This window comes from Manis javanica, chromosome 11 (assembly GCF_040802235.1).
Source record: "Manis javanica isolate MJ-LG chromosome 11, MJ_LKY, whole genome shotgun sequence".
NCBI classification, from domain to species: Eukaryota; Metazoa; Chordata; class Mammalia; order Pholidota; family Manidae; genus Manis; species Manis javanica.
In genome coordinates this window covers 48,238,908-48,259,499 of record NC_133166.1, presented here as the reverse complement: position 1 = coordinate 48,259,499, position 20,592 = coordinate 48,238,908, and the positions used below count along the sequence as shown (strand labels likewise).

The following is a 20,592-nucleotide window of genomic DNA, read 5'->3' as shown; positions in this document are numbered from 1 at the left end:
AATGGGATACACAAGATAAAGAGATGTTAAATGTGACTCAAAAATATAAAACGTGGGAGATACATGGAAAGTAAATTTGTAGAACTTTAGAATGCATTTAAACTTAACTTGCTATCAACTTAAAACTGAGTGTTATAAGTTGTTATTTGTTCCTCATGGTAGCACCAAGCAAACACCTGTAGTAGATAAACAAAAGATAATGAGAAAGGAATCCATGAATACCTCTAAAGATAGTCATCAAATCACAAGCGAAGAGAGCAAGACAAGAAGGGACAGAGGAACTATTAAATAGCCAGAAAACAATGAACAAAATGTACTAATGTTATACCTATCTATAATTACTTTGAATGCAAATGGACTAATTTCTCCAATCAAAAGGCATTGAGTGACTGAATGAATAAAAAGCAAGACCCATCAATATCCTGTCTATAAGTGACTCACTTCAGGCATAAGAATATGCAAAGACTGAAAGTGAAGGGATGGAAAAAGATTCTATGCTAATCGAAACCAAAGGAAACTGAAATACCTATACTTATATTTAATGAAATAGACTTTAAACAAAGACTGTAATGAGAGGCAAGGGTATTATATGGTAAAGGGTCAATCTAACAACATTAGACATTTGGAAATGTGCACCCAACATAGAAGCACCTAAATATATAAAACAGACCTAAAGGGAGAAATAACAACACAATAATTGGGGACTTTAATACCCCATTTAAATCAATGGATAGATCATCATGACAGAAAATCAGTAGGGAAACATTGGCCTTAAATGACACATTAAACCAGATGGCCTTAACAGATAAATCTTCCTTGATTTATGATGGGATTATGTCATGATAAACACATTTTAAGTTGAAAATATCATAAATTGAAATTAATTTTACTACAACTAACCTACCAAACATCATAACTTAGCATAGCCTACTTTAAATGTGCTTACAATACTTACGGTGGCCTACAGTTTGGCAAAATCATCTAACACAAAGCCTATTTTATAATAAAGTATTGAATATTTTATGTAATTTATTGAATTCTGTCTGAAAATGAAAAAAATGGGTATATGGGTACAGAATTGTTGTAAATATATCAGTTGTTTACATGGCTGACTAGAAGCTGGAGCTCACTCCCACTGCCCAGTATCACAATAGAGTATAATATCTCATATTCTAGCTTGGGGAAACATCAAAATTCAAAGTACAGTTTCTACTGAGTACATAATCACTTTCACACCATCAAAAAGTTGAAAAAGTGTTAAGTTAGGTACCTTCTGTAAACAGAACATTTCATCCAAAAGCAGCAGAACACACATTCTTCACAAGTGCATGTGAAACATTCTTCATAGTAGGTCATGTTAGGCCAAATAACAAATTTAAGATTGAAATCATATCAAGGATCTTTATTGACTATGGTGGTATGAAACTAGAAATCAGTTACGAGAAAAAACTAAATTTCACAGATATGTGGAGAATAACAACATACTGTAGAACACCCAATAGATTAACAAAGAAATCAAAACCAAAATAAAAAAATCTGAACAGGCTGATTACTAACTAGTAAGGAAATTGAGACAAATGAAAATAGAAATTCAACATACCAAAATTTATGCAGTTCTAAGAGGAAAGTTCATAAGAACAAATGCCTGCCTCAAAAAAAACAATAAAAATATGAAAAAACCTAACTTTACAACACAAAGAACTTGAAAAAGAATAACTGAAACCCAAATTCAATAGAAGGAAGAAAATAACAAATATAAGAGTGGAAATAAAAAGAGACTAAAAAGACAATAGGAAATATCATTGAAACCAAAACCCCATTCTTTGAAAAGATTAATGAAATTGACAGACCTTCAGCTACACTCAGAAATAAAAAAAGAGGGAGGGCTCAAATAAGTAAAATCAGAAATGAAAGAGATGTTAGAACTGACACCATGGAAATACAAAGGATCAGAAGAGACTACTAACAATAGCATGACAATTGGACAACCTAAAAGTAATAGATAAATTCCCAGAAACATACAACTTACCAGGACTCAATCATGAAGAATTAGAAAATATGAACAGATTGATTGCTAGTAATGAGATTGATTGAATAATTTAAAATTTCCCTATAAACAAAAATCCAGGACTAGAAGTCTTCACTTGTGAATTCTACCAAACATTCAAAGAAGAATTAATATCAGTCCTTCTAAAACTATTCCAAAAAATAAAACAGGAAGAACACTTCAGAAACTCATTTTATGAGGTCAGCAGTACCCTTATTCTAAAACTGGACAAGGTTACTACAAGAAAGAAAATTATAGGCTAATATCCAAAGATGCAAAATCCTCAACAAAATATTGGCAAACTAAATTCAACAATACATTGAAAGGATCATACACCATGATCAAGTGGGATTTATTTCAGGGGTGCAAGAATGGTTAAACATACACAAATCAATGTAATCCACCATATTAACAAAAAGAAGGGTAAAAATATTTCAATGGGTTCAGAAAAAGCATTTGACAAAACTCAACACCCATTTATGATAAAAACTCCCAACAAAGTGGTATAGAGGGAACATACCACAACATAGTTAAGACCATATATGGCATGCCCACAGCTAACATCATACTCAGTTATGAAAAACTGAAAGCTTTTCCTTTAAGGTCAGGAAAAAGACAAAGGTACTCACTCTTGCCACTTTTATTAAACATAGTATTAGAAGTTATAATCAGAGCAATTAGGCAAGAAAAAGAAATAAAGCCATCCAAATTAGAATGGAAGAATTTAAACTGTTACTATTTATAGATGACATGATACTATACAGTTGACTTTTGATCAATATGTTAGGAGTACCAACCCCCACACAGTTTAAAATCTACATATAATTTTTTACTCTGAAAACTTAACCACAAATACCCTACTCTTAACTGTAAGCCTTACCAATAACATAAGATAGTTAACTGATACATATATGTTAAGTTTATTATATTTTATTTGTATTTTTACAATAAATTAAGCTGGGAAAGGAAAGCATTTTTTTTTCAAATTATTGCAAATTTCCAAAATATTTTCCAATATATTTATGAAAAATTCCATGTGTGAGTAGACCTTCGCTGTTCAAACCCATATTGTTCAAGGGTCAGCTACATATAGTAAACCCTAAAGATTCCACCAAAAAACTGTTAGAACTAATAAATGAAATCAATTCAGTAAAGTTGTGGGGTAGAAAATCAATATACAGAAATCTGTTGCATTTCTACACACTAATAATAAATTGTCAGAAAGAGTAAACAGTCCCACTTATAATTGCATCAAAAAGAATACCTAGGAATAAAGTTAACCAAGATAGTGAATGACCTGTACACTGAAAACTGTAAGACATTGATTAAAGAATTTGAAGAAGACACAAATGTGTATGAAGATAATCTGTGCTCACGGATGGAAGAATTAATATTAGTAAAATATCCATGCTACCCAAAGCACTCTACAGATTCAGTGGAATCCCTATAAAAACTCCAATAGCATCTTTCACAGGATCATTTCTAGAACAAACAATTCTAAACTGTGTTTTGAACCACAAAAGACACCAAATAACCTAAGCAGTCTTTAAAAAGAAAAATAAAGTTTGAAGCATCACATGCCCTGATTTCAAAGTATATTACAAAGCTAGAGTAATCAAAACAATATGGCATGAGCCTAAAAACAAATCCACACATCAATGAACAGAATAGAGAGCCCAAAAATAAACCCATGCATATATTACCAATTAATTTATGAGATAGGAGCCAAGAATATACAATTGGCAAAGGACAATCTCCTCAATAAATGGTGCTGAGAAAACTGGACAGCCACATGCTTTATTTTTACCATAAATAAAAGTTAACCTAAATGGACCTAAAGCCATAAAACTCCTAGAAGAAAACATAGGTGATAATCTGGACATAGATCTTGGTGGTGATTTTTTGGATTTGACAAAATTCAAGGCAAAGCAAAGACAACAAAAGCAAAAATAAACAAGTAAAACTAAATCAATCTGAAAAACTTCCACACAGAAAATGAAATCATCAACATAAGTTTCATACTGAATAGAGGGAAATAATTCCAAGTAATTTTTCTGATGAGGGCCTAATACCCTAAATATATATACATATAAAAAAATTCATGCAACTCAATAACAAAATAAAAATCCAATTAAAAATGGGTAGGAGATCTACATAGACATTTTTCCAAAAAAGACATACAGATGGCCAACAGACTTAAGAAAATTTGCTCAACATCACTAATCAGGGACATGAAAATTAAAACCACAATGAAATATTACCTCACGTTTGTTAGAATGACTTATCAAAAAGACAAGAAATAAGTGTTGCCAGGAATGTGGAGAAAAGGGAACCCTTGTGCACTGTTGAGAGTGAAAGTTGGTGCAGCCACTGTGGAAAATACTATGGAGATTCCTCAAAATAATTAAAAATAGAAGTACTATATTATCCAGCCATTGCACTTCTGCTTATTTATCCAAAAAAAAACACTAATGCCAAAAGATGTATGCACACCCTCTTCATTGCAATGTTATTTATGATAGCCAAGATTTGGAAACAGCCTAAGTGTCCATTGACAGATGAATGGATAAAGAAAAAGTGATACATACACAGACACATATATATATATACAACAGAATATTATTCAGCCATAAAAAATGATGAGATCGTCCAGTGGTGACATGATGTACCTTGAGGTCATTATACTAAGTGATATAAGTCAACAGAGGAAAATAAATACCATGTTATCTCACTTATATGTGGAATCTTAAAAACAAATAAACATATGTCTTTTTGAATCTGAGAACTTGTTTTCTTTGGATAAATTCCTAGGAGTGGAATTCCTGGGTCAATTGGTATTTCTATTTTTAGTTTTTTGAGGAACCTCCATATTGCTTTCCACAATGGTTGAAGTAGTTTACATTCTCACCAGCAGTGTAGGAGGGTTTCCCTTTCTCAGCATCCTTGCCAGCATTTGTTGTTCAGAAAGATATATGCACCCCTGTGTTTATCGCAGCACTATTTACAATAGCCAAGATACGGAAGCAACCTAAATGTCCATCAGTAGATGAATAGATAAAGAAGATGTGGTACATATACACAATGGAATACTATTCAGCCATAAGAAAGAAACAAATCCTACCATTTGCAACAACATGGATGGAGCTGGAGGGGACATTATGCTCAGTGAAATAAGCCAGGCAGAGAAAGATAAGTGCCAAATGATTTCCCTCATTTGTGGAGTATAACAATGAAGCAAAACTGAAGGAACAAAATAGCAGCAGACTCACAGACTCCAAGAAGGGACTAGTAGTTACCAAAGGGGAGGGGTGGGGGAGGGAGAAGAGGGTTGTGGGTTAGGGTATCATGATTGGTACACATGGTGTGTGTGGGGACACGGGGAAGACAGTGTAGCTTAGAGAAGACAAATAGGGACTCTGTGGCATCTTACTACACTGATGGACAGTGACTGCAATGGGGTATGGGGGGGATCTTGATAATAAGGGTGAATGTAATAACCACATTGTTTTTCTTGTGAAACATTCATAAGAGTGCATATCAGTGATACCTTAATAAAATAAATAAAATAAATAAACAAGCTCATAGATAAAGAGAATAGATTAGTGGTTGCCAGCAGTGAGGGCTGGGGCTGGGTGAGGTAAAGGGAGTCAAAGGATACAAACTTCCAGTTAGTAAATAAATTAGTCATGGAGATGTAATGTTCAGCATGGCACCTAGAATTAATGGTACTATATTTCATATCTGAAAGTTGCTAAGAGAGTAGGTCTTAAAAGTTCTCATCGCAAGAAAAAAATTTTTAACTGTATGGTGACAGATGTTAACTAGACTTATGCTTATCATTTTGCAATATATACAAATATCAAATCAGAAAAAAATGTGAATGAATGCATAAGTAAATACGTACATGCAAACAAGCATACATATATAACACATGTTGTGGATCTGTAAGACTACCTCCAGGTTTGATGATTTACTAGGATGACTCACAGGACCCATCATATAGTTGTCTTCATAGTTATGATTTATTATAATAAAAGCATGCAAAACAAAATCAGCAAAAAGAAAAGTCACATGGGGCAAACTCCAAAGGAAGCCAGAGACAAACTTTCAAGCGTCCTCTTCCAAGTGAACCCACACAGTATGTACCTAAGTCCTTGAGCAAAAAAGTTGTGACAACACATTTGAAATGTTGTCTATTTTGGAATCTTACTAGACGCTTACTGCCTTGGGTTTTTATTCGGAGCTAGTTGCATAGACATCCTCTGACTAGAATGTACCAAAATTCCAGACTTTCCAGAAGGAAAGCAGTTGTTCCAGAAGGAAAGCAGTTGTACAATTGCTTGTACAAATAATTTAAGCACAGTAAGCCACTCTTAGCAGTTTTAAAAAAGATGGGAACCCTCTCAAAATTCAGGTTTCACAATGCCAATCAAGGGCCAACCTTGCTAGTAAGCCTTTCTAAGAATAACACCCTCAGGCCTTCCGTGTTCTCGTTACATAACACCTGTGCTGATTAGTATAAATGCTCAATAAGCAATTGTTTTGATGGCCTTTCTTATTAATGACTTTTCCCTTTAGTTGTTACATACTTGGCTCAAATGGAGTATTCCCCACCCTCACCAAAAAGAAAAATGTCACAGACTATTTAATGCTATCTAAATACTTAAGACTCGTGGGCAGTAAAGCCATTATTTGTGTGTTAAAATTAATGCCTATTCTTTTCTTACTGCCCTATCCATACTTAAAATTATTGTATTCTCCTGGATTTTATGAATCAGCTGGAACACCAGAACGGAGTCATTTCAAGGTCATTTATGTTGTTTGACAACTTCCTTGATATAAAAGTTAGGAACCATTGGTTGAGTCTGTAACTTTAAAACTATTTAGCTGTGGCATTTCTTCAGTGAACACTTACATGGAGATCTAATGCATAAATAGATACATTCTGTACTGCTCTGATTAATAATGATAGGGAAGGTTTTTAAACAGAGCCACGAATCCATTGCTCTATTGATTCCCCATACCACCATCCTTGTCCACAACTTTTCTTCTTGGAACTTCCTTTACCAGTGGCTTTGAAAGCCATTGCTTTAGCTAATGAACAGCTAACTTGAAGGGAAGTTGAGTTGGGTTCTCACATTGTTGCTTTTTTTCAAATGTTATATACCCTAAAATAAGTCTCATCCTTTGACAGCATATCAATTTTTCCTTTTAATTCCATGGTATTTATTAATGATAATAACAATGTCTTTGGTTTGTAAGTCACATTGTACTTTGTAGAAAGCTTTTATATGTATTTAACTCATTTAGTTCTCAAAACAATCTCCTATTGTAAGTACTGGCTGTACAGTTGTACCCCACCTTACAGAGGAGAAACTTGAGTTTGTGCCTTAGTCCAAGGTCATATAGAAGCAAGCAAACTCAATAAGATTTACAGCCTGGTGCTTGTAATTCCCATTCAAGATTTTTTGCCACTCTATACTTTATGTATTAAGAATATGTCAGGGTATTTCATTGAAATTATTCTAAAGGAAACTGTAACAGAATCATTTTAATGATCTGCATTAATTTGGATATTACATAGAACTATAATGTATTTAAATTTTACTATTTATCTTTTATTTTCACCTTTTATATTTAGAGTATTGAATGCTTTGCTCCCAGCCTTACGAAAGCAGTATTGTACATTAAAAGAAGCTGGCCTATCAAATGCTACTTTTGAGTCTGACTTCAAAGAAATTGAACATTTGGTAGAAAGGAAAAAAGTGGTGGTTTGGGCTGACCAAACTACTGAACACACAAAGCAAAATGATCTACCAGAAGTTTCTGTTCTTATGACCTTTCCGCAACTTGTACCAGTTCATGCTACTTGTTGTAAGTATAGCTTTTATTTTATTAAGTAAATAATAACATTATTTTGAAAGAGTAGCCTCCTTTATATGTCATTCTACAGAATAGTTAATTTTTTGTAAGTTTGGCTATTTTGTGAGAATTAATGGGGAAATTAGCTTTAGAATCATTTCAATTAACCAGTATCTAGAGCATATATGTTTGATGTTCTAAATAATTCTATCAATAAAATCCTTAAGTTACTTTACCTATTTTTGATGGAGTAATTTTACTTCCATTATTCTTCATAATTTAATCTCAGTTAAGAGCTGAAAATTATAATTAAGAATTTTAGATTCTATAATACATAGTAATCTGTTCTTAAGATCAACCAAGCAGTGTAGAATTTACTATTCTTCTGTTGACAGATCACTTGACATCCCTCCTCTCATAAAAGTTCATGCGACATTTCAATTGCAAAACTAACATATAATCTTGGTTAAAATAAATTCAAACAACGTATATAAAATGTCCTCTTCCACTTTCCCCAGAACCCAAATCCTGTGTCCTATCAGAGATAAATGCTATTTACAGTGGTTATATTTGTAATGTGTGTGTATGTATTTTTGTGTAACATTTGTATTAGATAATCTATTTAGCTTTTTGTTAGGTTTTATGTGAAAGCTAGCACATTATATATATTGACCAACAACTTTTTTTTTGTTTAGTTTATTAATTTGTTAGGACAGCAATAGAAAATTGATACAAAATGGAAAAATCCACAGAAACAGAGGGATTTTTAATGTCTCCTCAGTATATTATAGAATGTGAATTAAAAATAGGTCAGTAAGAATAAGAGTTGAAGAATACAACCAATTTGGCCTGACTTTATATATATATATATACTGTAAACAATGACTGAAAAATATACATTCCTTAAAAGTATATGTGAAACATTTACACCAGTTAACTACATGATGGCCATAAAGCAACTCTCCTCAAACTTCAAAGAATTAAAACAACACAAAGTATTTTCTCTAAATACAATTCAATTAAGTTAGAAATCAATAACCAAAAAACAGACTGGAATTTGCCATGACTTTCTGACAGTAAGAAATACTACGTGGGTGAAAGAAGGACTTATAATAGAAATCAGAATATTTTGAACTAAATAATAATGAAAAATACTATGTATCAAACCTGGTGGGATGAAGCTAGAGCTGTGTTTAGAGGGAAATCTATGAACATAAATGCATAAATTAGAAAAATCAGGTAAAAATTATGAACATTCATCTTAATCGTTTAGAAACAAAAACAGAAACTAGTGGAAGTATTAAGAAGGAAATAATGAAGAGTATAGAAAGAGCAGATTTAAAAAAATAGAAAACAAAATCCATAATGAAATAGAAAACAGACATCCAAGAGGAAAAGAAAACCAGAGCAGAGCCTGGAGAAAATTCAGACTTCGAGAAAGACAGCAAAGATTGGGGATGAGCAATAGAGGAGGAGGGCAATTGTAAAGAGAAGCAAAACTCTAAAGCACTCCAAACAAACTACTAACTCAAAAGGGCAAAGATTACATCAGAGAAGACAAAACAATGTCACAAGTAATCTAAGAGTTGCAAATTTAAAAACAATGGAAATCAGTACTATTATTTTGCGTTAAAAATAAAGATGAGACAAGTATCTTGTACATATTTGGTATAGGAAAATTTTAAGAGTTGGACAGATTACTTTTTTTTCTAAGATATATATTCTTCGACCTAGCAAATCAGTTTCCAGGAATCTGGTACAGACATTAAAAATCCCTCTTTTCTGTGGATTTTTCCATTTTGTATCAATTTTCTATTGCTGTCCTAACAAATTAATACAAACATATCAACTTTAAAAAAACACTGATTTATCATATCAGAATAATATAGGTCAGAAGTCCAGCAGGTTCATATGGTTACTCTGCTTGGAGTTTAAAAAGGCCAAAATAAAAGTGTCAGCCACCTGGGTCTGTTATATGGAGGTTCTGGGGGAGAATGTGCTTCTAGACTCATTGTGGTTCTTGGCAGAATTCATCTTTATGCAGCTGTAGTGATAAGGAAAGTCAACATGGTGGATAGGGCTAACAGAAGAATCTCAGCCCCCCGACTTGGGACCCTTCCATGTTCTTCTTCCGCCTTGCTTGCCGCGAGCACCAGACTGCCACTTATATATGGAAGTAGAAAAGTATTAATTGCTCCCCTTGCCTGTGCTCCAGGCTCAGACTTTTGGAGATGCCTCTCCTCTGAGCCTACCAGTGTGAAATAAACCTCCCACCCTCCAAGACCTCTGAGTGTTGCTTGGTTCTTCTCTCAGGTGATCCAGTCCAGGTTTTGGTAACAATAGGACTGAGGTCCCTGTTTTCTTGTTGGCTGTTGGCTATAGGTCATTTTTAGTGTCTAGAAGTTACTAATATTCCCCGGTCCATGGCCCTCTTCATCTCCTAGCCAACAAAGGCAGGTTAAGTCATTCTCCTGCTTCAAATCTCTTTGACCTTCCCTCTGCCTCATCTCTTGTCTATAGCTAAAGAAAGTTCTCTACTTTTAAGGGCTCATAAAATTAGATTGGGCCCACTGGATAATCTAGGATAATCTCCTTATTTAAAATCCCATAACCTCAATTACATATGTAAAATCCCTTTGCCATGTACTATAACATATTCACAGGTTCCAGAGGCTAAAGCGTGGACATTTTTTAGGGGGAGAGGATGTTCTGCCTCCTGCACATTGCTACTTATAATTCTGTCAATTTTTGCTTTTTATATAAGAAGATTATATTATTACATCCAGTTATTTTGGAATCATTACATCTTCCATTTATTATAAAGTCCCCTTCTCTAGTATTATTATTAAGTTTACATTTACTTTGTTTAATATTAACATAGCTACTCTACTTTCCTTTTGTCTAGTTTTCCTGGTTTGTTTGTTTTTTCCAATTCTTTCACTTTAAACCTTTCTGTAATCTTATTTATTTCAAAGGTTTCTCTTATAAACAGTTCATAATTGGCTTTTGCCTTTTTCTGTTTTTCAGTCTTTTAATTAAACTATAGCTTTTTGTATTTGATGAATTTATTGGTATTTGAGTTTAAATCCACCATCTTGTGACTTCCTTTTTAATTGTCCTGTTTGTTTTAAATTCCTCTTTCTAACTTTTCTTTGAAATGATGGAGTAATATTTAATATTCCATATTTTCTCCTCTGAGCTTCGAAACTATATGCTCTTTTTATATTCCTTTAGTAGTTACCTTTGGGGTAACCTTATGTTTCTTGCCTTATCAAAATCTATCAAAGTAATTATTTTTACTTCCACCCTTTTCTTAGGCAGTATTAGAAACTTAAAATTCTTTAACTCCATTAAGCCCTCTCTTAACATATATACCATTGTTATAAAGTATCTTATTTTTCTATATATTCTAAGCTCATAAGATACTTTTATAGTCTGTATAGTCAATATTCACATTTACTCCTTTTGTTCTACATTTTTTCTGCATCTCCGTCCAAGATAATTTTTCTTTCATCTACAGAAAGTGTTGCCTTTACAGTGGATATGCTGTATGGTGGAAATGCTGATGGTAAATTTTCTTAGTTTTTATACATCTGAGATGTATTTATTATATTTTCTTTCTTGAAGATTATTTCCTGTGTATGGAATTACAGTTTGTTGTTCTTTTCTTTTAGCACTTTACAGATATTTCATTATCTTCTGGGCTTTCCTTTTTGCTATTGAAGTCAGCTTTCATTCTGTATTGTTCCCTTGAATGTAATCTGACATTTTGGCTTCCTAAAGTATTTTCTCTTTGTCTTTAGGTTTTAGTAGTTTTGCTATATGTGTATCTGTATTCTTGTTTCTTTCCTTTACCTAGTTTCATAGAACTTTCTTTATTTGTGTCAGGATTACCTTTCATTAGTTTTATAAAGTTCTTAATCATTGTATCTTCAAATACTGCTTTTGCCACTTTTGCTCTCCTCTACTTCTGGGACTCCAGTTATATTGCCTGGTACTTTCTCATGGTCTTATCTAAGCCTTTTACCTTCTCCTGCTTTTCTGTGTTTTTTTCTCTCCCCAGAAATGTGTTCACACATATTCTGTTTACTTTTTTTCAGCTATGTCAGATAGTTCTTAAATCCATCATTTCTTGACTTCAGTTACATTTCAGTTCTAGAATTTCCATTTGATTCTTTCTTACACTCTCCATTTCTTAGAAGAAACTCTCCTTTATTCTCTCCTTATATGGATGTAATTAAAGTCTGTGTCTGAAAATTACGGAGTCTGGAACACTTGTGTCTGTTTCTGTTATCTCTTTCTTCTGGTTTTCTTTCACATCTCATTTCCTTGAATGCATACTGACTTTTGGGTATCGGGCATATATCTGCAGAATTGTTTATAGAAATACTTTGAGACTTCTCATAATAATGTCTTCTTTCAAAAAGGATTTACATTTGCTTCTTTCAGACTCCTGGTGGCAATAGCATTCTAAAAGCACTTCAGTTCAATTTTAGGGACTGAGATCACTTGAATCTGAACTGCAGCTTATGCAAGGGCCTACGTAACCCTGATCTCCCCTCTAGAGAGTATGAGTTCAGGGTCCCAACTCAAAGTGAAGAAGGTATACAAAAACTCCCTTTAGTGGCCTAAATTCCAGTTCCAGCACCCCAGTCCTACAAAGCTCTCAACAATGTTGCTAAGCTTTTCTGCCACCTCCTCCAGCATCAGCGAACAACAACCTTGATGTGAAAATGGCCATAAATGCAGATTTACCTTCTTTAGCCTCCACCTTACTCCTGATACATGCCCTAAATTCCTTACATTCTTGATAGCTCTCCTGTGCCTTCAAGTATATTTTTTTTTAATATTTTGTCCAGATTTTTTAGTTGCCTTCAGTAGAGAATTTGGTCTGAGTTACCTTGGTCTCTAGTATTAAGTTCCTGATAATATATTTTTTACACCAAGATTACAAGGAAGTTGGAGATATAGATGATAGATAGATAGATGGTAGATGATAGATAGATAGATAGATAGATAGATAGATAGATAGATAGATAGATAGATGATAGATAGATACCTTTTTCTTTGAATAAGGTATGTGCATCATTAGAACTGACCTAGTTGAGAGCTTTGGAAAGAAAACAAGATTTTCTTTCAGATATTCTCATACCTTTTGGGCCTTAATTCTTTCTTTATAATGTATTCAAGATGTTGGAGAAGAAATAGGGTTTTTAACAGCAAAATTGAGAAATACCACCTGCTGTGTGATGGTGATTATTCCTTATTTAAAAATCCATATTTAACTCACAAGGAAGGTAGTTGCAGAGACTGCACTTTATCAACAGTAAAACAAAACATTTATTTAACTCTTAATTCCTTTTCATAACATTTTCAAAAGGAAAGACTACCAATGTCTGTTGTATTTTATAAATATGTATTTTCTTTTGAAAATGTATCAGAAGGCAGGTTTTGTTTTTACTGTATTTTGTTCTTAGTATGTTATTTTAATATTTAGTTCACATGACTCAATTATTTGTTTTGTATGTCTTATGCATTCCATGAATTGCATATTTTGTATTCATTATGAATAGAGAGCTAAAGATGAATAACATAGAAGGTGTATAAAATAAGTCCTCTTGTATATATTTGTTTTTCTTAGTCTTAGAATATTGAAGTAGTTCATTTAAAAAAAGTATAAATACTAAAATTTATGTTAACATATCTAAAGACATGAAGCAATACCCAGATAGCATATACTGCTAAAATTATTAATGGTAGTCTAAATTTCAAAAGTAAAATGGAACAGATTCAGCTTAGATAATATGTGAGCCAAATGTGTCTGATTTACCTTAAACTTAAATACATGTATTGCTGACTTTTTCCTATTCTCTCATAAACAGGTTATATCAAGTGGTTCTGTTGTTAAATTCCAAAAACACTAAATTCTCTGGGATTTGAATATTTTTTTTCTGGTGATTTAGGAACCCTTAAAGAGTGTTTACTAGATCAGCTGCATTCTATGTATTTAAAATGTGCACACACTGCACAAGTCTGATGAAATTAACCACAGTTAATTTAATCTGTACTCTATTGTAAGGCATTTAGGTTCTTTGATAAATTTTTATTATTATAAACAATATTGCAGTAAGCAAATACGTGTATTATCCTGATTCTCGTGTCTGATTATCTGTAGGATAAATTTCTAGAAGTAAAATTTCTAACTCAGGAAAGCGGCACATTTCTTTAAAGTTTATAACATATATTGCCAGGGAATTCCCTTCTCACCTATGTGCATTTATCAATTTTAACTACCATAAACAGTATAAGAAAATTAATTTCTTTCTTCTTTTAGCCTCACCAGCTTTTAGTATTAAAATATTTTTAATTTTTAATTTAAAAAAATAATCTTCAAGCACACATTGAGAAATACAAAGACTACTATAATGAACTCCATGAACTCAACCTCTAACTTTAAGAATTATATCATGGCTGGAATTGAGAACTGCTTTCCTCTATCCCATATACAACTATATTGTATCATTTTGAAGGAAATCTCAGATGACATATCATTTCTTCCATATGCATCTTAGTGTCTCTAAAAAAAAAAAACACATCTCTTCATGATCTAATGTCATCAAATAATCAGTGTTCAAATTTCCCCCATGGTCTCATAAATGATTCCTTTTTACAGTTTTTCATATCAATATCCAAACAAGGCCCATAGTTTGCCATTGTTTGATATAGCTATTAAATCTTTTTAAATCTGGGGTTCTCTCTCCCTCTTTTGTCTTTGCTAATTACTTATTCTTTGCTAATTTAATAATCATAAATACTATTTTCATTTCATTCTTCCTTTGTTTACTAGTATAGTTGAATATTATTTTTAAAAATATATTAATGATCTATTTTCTTTTCTGTGAATGACCTAGCCATTGTTTGAATGTTTGTCTGCCATTGTCTTCTCTAGTAAAAATTGTCACTTAGTTACAGGAGCTTAAGATACAGATTATTTATTCATTCATTCATTCAACAGTATTTATTGAACTTCTACTATGTGCCAGGTACTTATCTGATGCTAAGGATACATCAAAGTACAAAATAAACTGTGTCATCTTTATGGAGTTTATGTTCTAGTGCAGGAAGAAAGACAATAAATAGAATAAGTAAATTAGACAATTGAAAATGGTATACGCTATGGGAAAATAAATCAAGGGTGTTAGGGAGTGGGATGAGGGAGAGGTTGCTACTTTAAATAGCATGGTCAGAGAAAGCCTCACTGATAAAACATCAGAGTACAGAAGGTTAGCCATGTGGATATCTGGAAGAAGAGTCATTTTCAGGTAGAACAAGCAGTGTGAAATCTCTAAAACAGATGTTTGTTTGGCGTATTCAAGGAATGGCAAAGAGGACATGTAACCAACCTAATATGAAGGAAAACAGAGGGAAGTAGTGATGAGTTCATAGAGATAAATGGGAGGAAGACAGATCATGTAGAAACTTGTAGGTCATTAGAAGGACTTAGGCTTTTACTCTCAACCAAATGGAACTAAGGCATGGTCTGAGCAGAGAAGTAACATATCTCAGTCATGTTTTAAAAAGATCACTCTGGCTGCTGCATTGAAGAGAGATTGTAGTATGGCAAGGATTGAAACAGGAAACTACTGTAATTCCCAAATAAAGGATGATGGTAGCTCAGACCAGTTTGGTAGCAGAAGTGGTCAAATTCTAATGTATTTTGAAGATAGAGCCAGCAGAATTTCCTGATGAATTGGATTTGAGAAGGGAGAGAAAGGTCAAGAATGACTTTAAGATTTTTTGAACTTAGCAGCTGAAAAAAATCGAATCACTTTTAAAGGGATGTGGAAAATCTTCAGGTGGAGCAGGTTCATAGGGTAAAAATGATAGATTAGGAGTGCAAATTGGGCCATTTTAAATTTATCTAAGATACATCCAAGTGGATACATCAATCATGTAAGCAGTTGAATATAAGAATTTGGAGTTCAGGGGAGAAGTCTAAACTGAAATATAAATTTGACAGTTGTTGACATTTAGATGATATTTAAAGCAATAGGACTGGATGAGATCATCAAAGTGTATTAACTCTTTCCTATAAATGTTGCAAATATATTCTTGAAGTTCATCATTTACTCTTAACTTTTTTGAGAACTCTTTTTTAATACTGAAATTTTAAAACTTTTATGTAATGAAACAGCTTCACGTTTTTTTCCTCCCTCTTTGACTTCGGAGTCATTCTTCAAAAGGTCTTGTCGTCCATAAGTTTTTTAAATATTCACTTCCATGTTCTACTAATTCATTTTGTTGTAAGATAACAGGAAAGAACGTAATTTTTTCCAAAGAGCCTGTCATTCTTATGTAATATGCTCACAATCCATCCTATGGCACCTTTGTTTTACATAGATTAAATAATCACATATAATTCTGTTTATTAGATTTCTTTCCTATTATTTTGCCTATTGGTATATCTTAGAGCTAGTAGCTATAATTTTAATAACTGATATATTGTAGTATTTTTTTATATATAGCAGTGCTAGCTAGTCCCTCTTCACTATTCTTTGTTTTTTAAAATGTTCTTGGCTGTCCCTGCCTAAGAAATGAATGTTAGAAAAACTTTTTCCAATTCCAAAGAAATAAATTTTTTTTAATGTGTAAACTAATTTTGTCTTCACATTTTTTCATTATCAAATCTTCTCACTCTAGAATAATTTTCTGTCCATATTCATATCTTCTTGTATTTTTAGAATTTACTTCATACACATCTTGTATATTTATTAAGGGTATCTCTAGATATAATGCTTTATATCTGGACTATTTTTATCTGAACTATTATGAAAACATGGACTATTTTTATTGTATTAATAAGCCTATATTATTTCTTATTCAAGAAAAAACAGTATTTTAGATTTTAATTTTAATACTTTACCAATGTCATTACTTGATTTAGAGATAAATGTTTGACTACAAATATTTGCCTCCAAACTACTTTTCTATTGACTTGGAGTATAACATGTCAATTTGGGTCTGGAAAACAGAACATTCATTCACTGAGTGCCACACAGGATGGGGGTGCTGGCAGCAAGGTTTATTTATAGAACTGATAAAATTTCTGACATTAAATGAAAAGTCAAGATTTCCTCATTATCCATCTGGAAACTCACATTTAGTAATGTTTCTGTCTCTAACCTTTCCTTTTCTTAAATTTTGTACCCCATGTCAGTGGTTTTATCTTAAAGTACACAATAAAAGATACTAGTAGAACCAGTGTCTTACAGTACAGATATTCTGTCTGAATATAAAGTTCCAATGTAGGTTTGGATTTCCCCTAAAATTACTTGAATAAAAGGGAATTTCATTTTAAAAATAGGACCATGGGGGAGCATTTGGGATGAGTAAGTGGGGAAGGGGATAACAGGGCACAAAAAAATTTCAATCATAATATAAGTTGGTCATGGGGATGGTTGTACAGTAAGGAGAATATCGCCAATAATTCTATTACATCTTTCTATTTTGACAGATAGCTGCACTAGTTGGGTGAGGATTTAATAATGTGGGTTGAACTGCTGTGTTGTACATTTGAAACCAATATAAGATTGTATATCAACAATACTTCAATAAAAAGGAAACCTCTATGCCAATTCCTCATATAATAAATATGAAACAGCAAAAATGTTTATGAAGTAAATCTTCCATATATTTTCTCCTTTAGCAACAAGATTTGATCATTACCAATAGAGAGGGAAAATCATGCTTGTAGCCCTATATACATTTTACTTGACCTTTAGTCTCCTTGTACACATGACAGTGTTGTTTTTCATCTGTGACTGTAAATATTACTGTAAATTAAAAGGTTTTTTTGTATTGCCTTTTTATTTCCATCTTACATAAACATGAATACTAGAAAAATGAGACTGAGAGGAAAACATGGCATCTGCTATTTCCCATTGAGAGCAAGTATCAAAAGATTATGGTTGATTTATTATTACTCAGAGTGCTAGATTAAAGGACTATGACAACTCTTTAATACATAAGAAAATGTATTATCTTTTTGTAGTATTTGTAAATAGCTGATTACGTACATAGTCATTAATATTGCAAATAGTAGTTTATGAAGGCATTGTTAAATGTTTATTAGTTAGGTTAATCCAGTAGCACCTTAAGGTGTCATATTTTTTAAATAGTTAAAATTCATTCACCTGTACCATTTGCAACTATGAATTCCATGAGTCACAAGGCTGTTAAAAAGAATGCAGATATATGATTAGTGTAATTGTATCAATCATTTGTAGCCTAGAAGTGTTTATTGAAATGCATATATTAATATTTGATTTCACTTTGGAACTTAGTCCACTAATTTTAATTTAGCACAGTTTCCCAAAATACCTCCTCACATATGTACTAATAAGAGTACTCACACATAAAAAAAATCCTTGCCATCATTTTGTACCAAGCGTCAATTAGATCTAATCCCATTCATCAATGTCTCCCTGTCACGAACCCTACTTTTTAGCCTGTGACTCATGTTTGCTAAATACTGCATTCTGCTTTTACACTAACTTATAGCTTTGTAAATCTTCTAACGTTTGCAGTCTAAAGCTTTTGATAAATTAGTTCTTCTGGGTAAAATCATTCAGGACACATGATATGGCACATCAAAAGATGACCCAGAAGGCCTGTCTTTTTTTAAGAAAGGGATTTTTAACTCATTAGTGATAAATTATCTAATCTCTTGACTTAAACCATCTGTGTAATATTTCAAAAAACTAAAAAATAAATACAGACCCCTTCTACCTAAGAAACATGTAATTGCCAGTCAGTACTTGTGTTTTAGAAATGTGTTTAAAACATAGAGAATAGAATAATGTTTTTTAATTCAATTTTTTTTAATTGTTTTGAGAAAATTTGATGTAGGAAATGAATGTTATTTTGATACCTAAAATAGTTTCCATTTAACTTATCTTTCCCCTTTACAACCTGCCATTCACACTAAAATGGTCTTCCTAATAAAGAGCAGGCCCCTTACTTAGGAGAGCCTTCAAAGGCTTTCTCAGTCCAATGTCAAGCTGCAGACTCACTTCCATGCAGCACTTGGTGTCCCATCTTTCTCTTAAATATGCTTTCTGTTTCTTGTCTGCAGTTTCCTGGCTTCTCCCTCAATCCTGAATGCTGCTTCCTCTAGTTCCTACCCACACATCCTATACTTTTTGCATTTCCATTGTATTTTGTATTATTTTTTTATTCCACTCATAGCATGCATTTTTATATCACACCTTATCTTCCCTCTCTTCGCAAACTATAAAGTCAAAAACAGTTTTTTCAGTAATTCATTTTTAAGTTTATTAACTCCTTTCACTAATATTTTAACCTTGTTACTATCTTAGCAATAAATGTTCATTTATTTTAAGTTTTTAAAATGTCAAGCCAAAAGAAGTAAGATGTCTTCCATTAACTTCTATTAATATTTTAATAGCTGATTGGATATTTTTCTAACCATGTGTATGTAGTTTTTTTTTATTAAAATAAAAATTGTTTTTACTTTATTACTGTTATAAGTAACACTCCACTAAACCTCCATGTGTGTATATGTGTGTGTGTATATGTGTGTGTGTATGTGTATGTATTGCAACTTGCCTATTTCCTTAGGCTAAGCCCCTAAAAAGTAGAATATCTAGATCAAAGGATATGTACATTTTGAAAGCATTTTATATGCTTTATGTCAAATTATTCTCTAGAACTATCATAACTGTATAGTTTAACACCATAAATAGGCAATGGAAGTGAACTTGTTTTTATGCACTTTTATCCATTTGTAGTTCATTTTGAATTAACTACCTATTCATTTCTTCTGCTTCATGTTTCTGTTATCTTTCATTTTGTCATTTATTTTGTAAGAGTTCTAGATAGATAGACAGACAGACCACACACAATTATAAAGGTATCCATATTTCATTCACACTTAGGTTCTCTTTCAGTAGTTGTAGTAAGAAAATAATATCTCAGTTTTGGGGAAGTGAAATGGTATATTGCCTTCTATTTATATTTTGGGGTTTGTGAAGAAAATTTTATGTTTTTAAGATTTCATTATAATTATGTATGTCATTTGTATTGCTTGTTTTCTTTACCTGACTTCCCCTGGCAAATCAACAAGAGATATCAGTTCTGCCAACAGCAAATGTGATTTATATTATGACTTGGATCACATTGCTTTCTTTCTGTGAACAATAAATTATAAAATAATATTTAAATGAACATTAAGAGCATCTAGTACTAAATTCCAGTTTTATGTATTGAAATGATCTGCACTGTGACTTTCTGGTGGTCTGTAATCAAGAATTCAGACTATCATTTTAAAGTGAGAATTCAATAAAAAATATAGATTGCTAAACTACATGATTACTATGACATAGGAATGTCATAGTTAATGTAGATAAGGGTTTATATTACTTGGACTTTTAATTTTTTGCTACTAGGAAACATTTATGTATAAGTTTTAATTTCTTTTCCTCTGTAATAGGCATTTATTTGGTCTAAAATCCTGGTATTTGACTTCTCATTAATAATGCATTAATTTAAGGACATTTCTTATAATTAAAGAATCATTTAAAAGTAAAAAAAGAAGTGTTTCTTAAAACTACCTTTAGGAAAGTAAACATAAAACTTCTGTTTTCTATTTTCTGCTGAAATAC

General features: G+C 32.2%; 1 protein-coding gene across 4 annotated transcripts in view; it reads left to right on the top strand.

The window, feature by feature from the left end:
* Window positions 1-20,592, top strand: part of KIF18A (kinesin family member 18A) — a 77,962-nt gene that overhangs the window by 37,094 nt on the left and 20,276 nt on the right. For all 4 annotated transcript variants that reach the window (XR_012122664.1, XM_017672775.3, XM_073216349.1 and 1 more), the window contains exon 13: window positions 7,689-7,921. Coding sequence is in view for 3 of the 4 variants with exons in the window: in XM_017672775.3 (XP_017528264.2) it covers window positions 7,689-7,921 (233 nt within the window). In the remaining variant the exon portion in view is untranslated. The remainder of the gene's footprint in view (window positions 1-7,688; window positions 7,922-20,592) is intronic.